This window comes from Dama dama, chromosome 3 (assembly GCF_033118175.1).
Source record: "Dama dama isolate Ldn47 chromosome 3, ASM3311817v1, whole genome shotgun sequence".
Lineage (NCBI taxonomy): Eukaryota > Metazoa > Chordata > Mammalia > Artiodactyla > Cervidae > Dama > Dama dama.
The window spans coordinates 43,973,927-43,981,720 of record NC_083683.1 but is presented as its reverse complement, the minus strand read 5'-3'; the positions used below and the strand labels follow the sequence as shown (position 1 = coordinate 43,981,720).

Below are 7,794 nucleotides of genomic sequence, written 5' to 3'. Positions count from 1 at the left end.
GGGATTTAGGAGTCAAATCTGAGTTGAGTGAAAGGGCTGGGAATGACTCTTTCTAACTGAAGCCTGTTGGAGAACCAGGAAAACAACTCCCTAAAAGGAGAAGGTGGCGCGGAGAGCGGCGGAGGGTCTTTCCCTTGTAGGAACACATGGAAGATTCTGGAAGCAAGCACACATTTTTTTCCATTCACACACCCTTCCGTGCTGGGGGGATGCAGGCGGGGCCTCCGACTCTACGCAAAACGTACAGATCGGCTGCTCCCACAGCTGAAGCTGGAGGCGCGGGGCTGACAGGGGACGCAGGAGTCGGGCGCCAGCACCGTGATGCTGCCCCCGGTGGCCACGGGGCCCGAGGCGATCTGGCGACCGGAGGTGGTGCTATACGTGAGGCCCCCGCAGGTGACTCCACCGCGGGAGCTGCTGACACCTGTGGGAAGAGAGGGGACAGGGGAGCTGAATGGACCACAGTGATGTCGCCAACCCCCCAGGACAGGCCCAAAGGGGCTTCTGCATGCATGAGCTTCCTCCTCCCCGATGAGTTTAGTGGTTCATAACTCAAACCCTGTTCTCAGCACCCCAGCCTTCCCTGGCACCCAGGCGAGAAGCAAGCGAGGATCCCCAGACTCAGTGGCAAAGCCGAAGTGAAGTGAAGTCGCTCAGTGGTGTCCGACTCTTTGCGACCCCATGGACTGTAGCCTACCAGGCTCCTCTGTCCGTGGGATTTTCCAGGCAAGGGTACTGGAGTGGGTTGTCATTTCCTTCTCCAGCGGCTCTTCCCAACCCAGGGATCGAACCCGGCTCTCCCGCATTGTGGGCAGACGCTTTACCATCGGAGCCACCAGGGCAGCCCAGTGGCAAAGCTGCTGCACCTTTATTTCCCTGGCATGCAGTTCACACATCCACCAGTGGAGGGCGTCCAACGATGCCTTTAATTAGGGCCTCCAGGGAGAAGGGGGAGGAGGGCGGGGCGTGGCAGGGGAGGGAGCAGGGAGCATGAAAGGCCCCCTCCCAGGTTTGGAACTTTCCAGGTCCAGTAGGTTAGGCAGTCCGGCTCAGATCTGCCCATCAATAAAGCCAGTTTTCTGGGGGGGGGGGGGGGGGGGGGGGGTTCAAGCAGGTACTTACAGACATTCACAGAGCCCACTCCTTCGCACAGCCTATGGGAAAGAAAAGTCTGTTTAATTCCAAGCACTGAGCTGGATTCCCTGAGGCAGATTCCTTGAAGCTTGGGCACAGAGGGGGTCCTCCTGTGTACAGATCCAGTTCCCCAGAGGCAGGAAGTGCTCCCTCAGCGTTTGCCTTAAATGCTCATGCTCATTTAACTATTCACTGACCACAGACACAAGGCCTTCTGCTTTTCAGCAGAGGTGAGTGAGGCTACGAACTCCTCGCACTACTTCCAATCGGAATGACTTGGCCCACCCTGGATAGTGCCGATCAGGCTCACAGAGAGCGTTTGAAAGGGCCTGGTAACCAATGAAGAGCTACAGCATAAACTGCATCGACCTTATAATGTACCCTCTTCCAGGGCAGGCCAAGCGGCAAACCTCCTACTGGAAGAGAGTGGATTTCAGAGCGACAAGTCTTGAATGAGGGTCCTGGCTCTTCTGCTTATTAACTGTGTGGCCCCAAGACAGTCACTGAACGCTGGGCCTTATTTCCTTATCTTTGGATGGGAAAAATGATACCTGGATTGTGAAGATTAAAATGAGCACTGAGCACAGGCCTAGTAAAGCATTCATAAATTATTATTACTATTGAAGCCTGAGCTGTACTAGCACTGGGCAAAGATGCAGTTCACACGTGGGTTCAGGGAAATTCACCCCCAGAGGACCAGGGCCTCCTCCTTCTAGGCCCCCAAGGGCTTCCTCAGCCTCATCTCTGCTCCTCAGTCTCACCTCTGCTCCTCGCCCTCCAGTAGGCGCCTGTAGGTGGCGATCTCAATGTCCAGGCCCAGCTTGGAGTTCATCACCTCCTGGTACTCCTTGAGCAGGCAGGCCATGTCCTGCTTGGCCTTCTGCAGGGCCTCCTCCAGCCCGGCCAGCTTGCAGCGGGCATCGTTAAGGGCCGCTTCGCCCTGCTGCTCAGCCTCAGCCACTGCGGCCTCCAGCTTGGTCCGCTGTGGGGAAGGAGATGTGAGGATGGGAAGGTGTAGCCAGGCTCACCTGAGCCGAGGGAGCTGGGGCAAGGATCCCAGAGAAAAGTTAAGTTAACCTCCTACGAGCAGGTAGTTAATGGGACTATGAACACAAGGGAGGTGATGGACACTTTTCATCATTTCCCCTTGATGGTGCTGCAGGGTGGCCAGGAGGAGAACATCAGTGATCTGGCTCATCTCAGCTCCTGTGCTGTGGGAAGTGCCAGGGCCCAGGCACCCTCTCTGGGCCCCTGCTTCCTCATGGGAACACTCTGAGGCCTGATTAGGGGCTAGACCTTTGTTCTTCCACAGGCAAAGGGCCTGGTGCTACAGTCTTCCTGTGCTGGGTATTCAAGCCCTCCCAGAACCCATACCTGGCACTTGGCATTTTCAATCTCAGCTGTCAGCCTCTGGATCAGGCGGTTCAGCTCGTTGATCTCCTCCTTGGTGCGGCGTAGGGTCTCGCCATGCCGGATCACTGTGGCCTTCATCTCCTCACACTGGGAGGAAACAGAGAGGCTCCTGAGGCTCAGAATGGGACATCTCATCCATTCAGGACAACTTGGATAATTGTGCAGGTTGTACAATGTTCAGCCTGTGCAACTATACATGGTCACCTTGCCCTGACACCCAAATTGAGCTGTCTCTTTCTCACCAATCTTAAAGATCAAAGTCCCCAGACAGAAGAAGCTTTTTCTAATACACACTTCTTATTCTTTCCAGTGCCATGTCTAGGAGGCAGGTGTTATGGACCACTCACCTTGTTGCGGTACCAGGACTCAGCCTCAGCCCGGCTGCGACTGGCAATGTCATCGTACTGAGCCTTAATCTCGGCAACGACACAGTCCATGTTCAGGTCCCGGCTGTTGTCCATCTTCACGATGACCGAGGTGTCTGAGATGTGGGCGTTGAGGATCTGGATCTCCTGGGGGAGCCAAGAGCCAATGCATTTAGTTCTGGTGTCTGGTCTGGGTCACATGCTCTACCTCTGGGGGCTGTCCACTCCTTGGAGGACCCACTGGTCACGCATGATACATGACTCCCACTCGCCTTCATTCACATACAGGTACATCATCAGTGAAGCTGGAAGGGGCTCTAGAGGTCAGCTGGGGACAGCCTGTGACTTAACAAATGGGGAAACTGAATCCCAGTGTGTGAAAAAGGCCTGACTCAAAGTTGTTCAGCAGGGAAGCTGGGGTGTGAATGCCAGGACTAGTGATCTGTCCAGGAATTAAGACCCCTCTCTCACTGGAAACCCACCCTACCCACCCCCTGCACTCCCCTTCCCACATATACACTTTCATATGCATGTAGAGACCTACACGCACTCAGACCAGCACACAGGCACGCACACTGAGACACAGAGAGACCAGAAGGACAGAGATGCCCAAGCACACACGTGTGGCACAATCCTCGGCGCTTACGTGCACGTGTCTGACAGCCTCACAATACGCCCACTCACATGTGTGTGTGCATGTTCTTCACATGCTATCACCCTCAGGGGGTGAATGTGCACACAGTCTCCGCCCTGGGTCCCCACACCTTCCCTCCCGGCTTCCAGGCTGGTTGGCAGGGGCCCCCTCACCTCGTCATAGAGGCGCTTCAGGAAATTAGACTCCTCCACCAGGGCCTCCACGTTGGCCTCCAGGTCTGACTTTCGCAGGTAGGCACAGTCCACATCCTGGTGGTGGGGTGGAGAGGAGGGGGCGAGCGTGTGGGAGGAGGCCCCGGGAAGGTGCTCTGGGTGGGGGTGGCGAGCCATCCCACTGGAGGTGGTGCGCACAGAGGTGCCGCTCCCTCCCTCCTGCAGCCCAGCCCCCTTACCTTCTTTAGAACCACGAACTCATTCTCCGCTGTGGCCCTCAGAGCCACCTCCTCTTCATACCTGGGTGTAAGAGAGACAGAGGCTGGAGCTGAGGAGTCAGGGTTTGGCAGCCATCCAGGGCAAGCTCTTCTGGGGGTCAAATGGGGGTGAACTCTGCAAACGTCATCCCGGTCTCTCCCCGCTCTATTTTGTGCATTGTTTGTGGGCTAGCCCTGTCCCAGCCTGGCTTATTCCACCTGAGTCCTGCTGCCTCTGGGATGAGATCAGAGAATGCACACTCCACGCCCAAGTCTATAATCATCTTTCCATCCTAGATCCAAAGAGGGCTGGTGGCACGGGCAGGGAGGACGTGGAGCCCAGGTCAGGAAGGAGAGCGGGAGGAGCAAGAAAGCCGTGGAACCCCACTGGGCTTCCTTACTCCCCTGAAACCAGCTCTAAGACCCATGGGCAGCCAAGGAGTTGAGGGGGAGCCAAAGAATCTTTAGAAGCCTAGGCCCCTACTGCCCATCCTCTTGGGTAGCAGGCAGCCCCTCTTGGCAGACAGGCAGGAATCTTCATGAAGCTGCTTCAAGAGGGTTGTGGGCAGAGCCTTCCCCCTTCACTCTGTTATCCCAGGCGGTGCCACACTCACTTCTTCTTGTAGCCCTCCAGCACCTCCTGCACGTGGTTGAGCTCCGAGGCCAGCCTCCCGCTGTCGGCCTCCACGCGCTCAGCCTCCCTCCTCAGCGTCTCGATGTAGCCGTTGAACAGGGGCTCCAGGTTGCTCTCGCAGCAGCGCTGGTTCTGGTAGAACTGCCATTTGGTCTCCAGCAGCTTGTTCTGCTGCTCCAGGAAGCGCACCTGCCCGGTGGGAGACAGAGACTCAGAAGGAGCCCCGGGAGGCGTCCGGCTCCCCAGGGCTCCCTCTGCCTCGGCCCCGGCCCCAGTGCCTGTTGAGCAGCTGGGCTGGCAGGGGATTCAGCTGCCGAATCCCTGCGACTTAGGGGGCCTTGCTCCCAGCCCCCCAGGGAGGCACTGTGGGAGGGAGTGGCCCGGGCTTGAGGCCAAAGGTCAGATTCACATCCCAGGTCTGCCACTGTAAAGGCAGCTTGTCTCACCTCTGGGTGCTTGGTTTTCTCATTCCAAAACAGAGATGATAAGAGTACCTTCCTTCAAGTTGTAAAGATTGAGCAAGTTGCTACATGTAAAGTGCTTAGAAGAGTTTCTGACACACAGGAAGTGCTCAACCAATTTAACTATGACTTTAATTACAAGTTCTTCATTTATGCAGCAAACATTTACTGGATATTTACTGTGTGGTCCCAGGGCTTGTGCTAAGATACACACACACACACACACACACACACACACACACACACACACACACCCCTTTATCTATGACTGTACCTACCAATCAATTTTATTCAATTCTCACAGCCCTATGGGGGGAGATCTTATTTCCCCTATAGTACAGGAGGGGAAAAGGAGACCCCAAGGTATGAAATGACTAACTTATCATCTCATAATTAGTCAGGAGTCAAGATCCTATGTTCCTCGAGTCTCCTTCACCTGCCTGTGACCACGATCTATCTGGTTCAGTTCACTCACTCAGTCGTGAGAACCCTATGAACAGTCTGTCTAAGCAGCTCCCTAAGCTCTCAGCTTCAATTTGTTATTAAAAAAAAAATAGAGATGATAATATCTACTCCAGTGAATCATTTCAAGGGTTAACTGAGACTACTAAAGAAAATGATAATAAGAACGTCCCCCCTACTGTCCCGTCACCCCAGATCGCAGACCTGAGTCTGGTCCTATCTCCTCTGTTGGAGTAAGGCCCTGTGGACAGAGGAGGAGCCCACACAAAGGCAGGTGCAGCAGGGACCTTTCTGGGAGGCAGCCAGAGGGCAGCTGGGGATTTCTCACCCTCTGTACCGGTGGGTCTCTTCTCGCCAGTCTAGTGGCCTCCCCTCCTCCATTCTCAGCTCTGCACCCATGAAGCATCCTGGAAAGCCTGGTTGGTTGCCTATCACATCTCCTTGCCCACTACTGTCCTTGGAAGAATGCTAACAGCTAACATTTTCAGCCACTTTCTATGTGCCAGCCCTGATTGCACAGGAGCCCAGCTAATCTTCAAAGCAAACATACGAAGCCAGTTCTATTAAGGGGACAAGCAACACGCCAGAGGATTCGCACTGCGAGGGAGCAGAGGCGGGGAGGTGGGGCGCGGCAGGGCTCTGAGCAGAGCCCCAACTACTTCCCAAGCTGCCCCACCACAGGCGGTCTTTTCTCCCCACTGCCCCTCTGCTCTTCCCGCTCGCAGTGCCCGGTGTTTCAGCGGCAGCTCGAATATTCCCATGTTGTCTTGTCTCCGGAAGCGCAAACCCTTTACAGCACAGACTCAATTTGTGGACCATGCTGGGCCGCGGATATAGATATACTTTGCTGGAATTACACGAGAAAAATAGATCCTTCTGCGCAGATCGGCCTGCATTTCTCTCCCATGGCTGGCGGCCATACGCTGGCTCCCCTACAGACTGGGACCTTCCCAAGGGGAAGGCAGGGCCAGGGCCATCTCTGGACCATCCCAGGCTTCACTGACCTTGTCGATGAAGGCAGCGAACCTGCTGTTGAGGTTCTTGATCTGCTCCTTCTCCTCGTGCTTCACGCACTGCGCATTGGGGTCGATCTCCAAGTTGAGGGGCGTGAGGAGGCTCTCATTGACGGACACGGTGGTGATGCAGGGAGGGCTGAGGCCACCCACGCCGCCGGAGCGGTACCCGAAGCTGCGGCTGCAGGAACCAGCACGGAAGCCGCCCACCGCTATGCGGGGCCCACAGGAGCCCAGGGCCGAGACGCTGCGACTGCCAAAGCCCGTCAGCCCCCGGTAGCAGGACACCCCTCGGTAAGGGGCGGCGGTGATGCAGCAGCGGCTGCCCGTTTTGGGGGCCACAGCCGAGCAGGAGCTGAAGGTCCTGGTGACGGAATATCCTGGACTGATCCTGTAGGAACGGCACGACATGGTGTGGATCTGAGTGGATGGAGGTTTGAGCAAGGGAGTGTCGAGGGCGGCGGGTGCGCTGGGTAGGATGCTTCTGGACCCTCTGATCTTCCTCGGTCCTTTTATTGGTGGGGAGAGATGGGGTTGGCTGCATGAAAGAAGTGAAAAGCCATTTTATGTTGTTTATTGGCTTGGGGAGTTTGCCAACAACTCCCCAAAGACTCGTCTTAAAGGTGAGCTCAGCAGTGACTCCCGGCCTCCGTAAAAGTATTGAAGATGTTATTAGGGACACTGAGCGTTTGCACTTTTCATCTTCAAAGCTCGTTTACATACATTAAGGTAATTAATTTTCTCGCAGTCTCCTTGTCAGATGGCCTCAACCCACACCTGGAGACGGGTTTGAACACAGCAGTCTGGAGTGGCTGAGATTGGGGTAGGGACTGGGGCCACCATCTCCAGGGAGAAGTTCTAGGGCCCCAGGTTGGGGGAGACCACCAGAGATGATCACCTCTGTCCTCCGGGCTCCATGCAGGATACATTCTTGGGTATATCGTTGTGTTTCAGGGGCGGATAGATCAAGAGAGCCCAAACCCACTCAGGCAGCATGGCTTGAAGGTGGGTCAGGTCCAGAGAGGCCATTTGGTCATGCTCCCTGCAGGGCAGAGGCTTGAGCCCATGGTCTTCTAGAACCTTCTGGATTCCAGCCTGAAAAGTTCTGTTCCAGGGCCTTCATTTCTCACCCACAAAACTGCAAACCACTTAACTCTCAGTGGCCACAATAATGGCCTCTTGTGGATAATGGGAGGCCTCCCTTTAGACACTTTCTCCGACTTGACTGAAAGGATGGGAGAGCCCAGT

The 7,794-nt window shown here is 55.6% G+C and overlaps 1 protein-coding gene across 1 annotated transcript; it reads right to left on the bottom strand.

Moving 5' to 3' along the window:
- Positions 1-230: 230 nt before the first annotated feature.
- LOC133041797 (keratin, type II microfibrillar, component 5) lies at positions 231-6,957 on the bottom strand. Its single transcript, XM_061122715.1, has 9 exons — positions 6,538-6,957; positions 4,591-4,799; positions 3,959-4,019; positions 3,720-3,815; positions 2,895-3,059; positions 2,509-2,634; positions 1,896-2,116; positions 1,123-1,154; positions 231-424 (listed from the first exon to the last, which is right to left on the bottom strand). The coding sequence occupies exons 1-9, from the start codon at positions 6,955-6,957 to the stop codon at positions 231-233; spliced, it is 1,524 nt and encodes a 507-aa protein (XP_060978698.1).
- Between the last annotated feature and the right edge of the window lie 837 nt (positions 6,958-7,794).

Coding starts and splice junctions, on each gene's coding strand:
- LOC133041797 (XM_061122715.1), bottom strand. CDS start 6,957: ATGTCGTGCCGTTCCTACAGGATCAGTCCAGGATATTCCGTCACCAGG. Junction 4,020..4,590: donor CTGGAGGGCTACAAGAAGAA/GTGAGTGTGGCA, acceptor TCTTACACCCAG/GTATGAAGAGGAGGTGGCTC. Junction 1,155..1,895: donor CTGGAGGGCGAGGAGCAGAG/GTGAGACTGAGG, acceptor TCTTTCCCATAG/GCTGTGCGAAGGAGTGGGCT.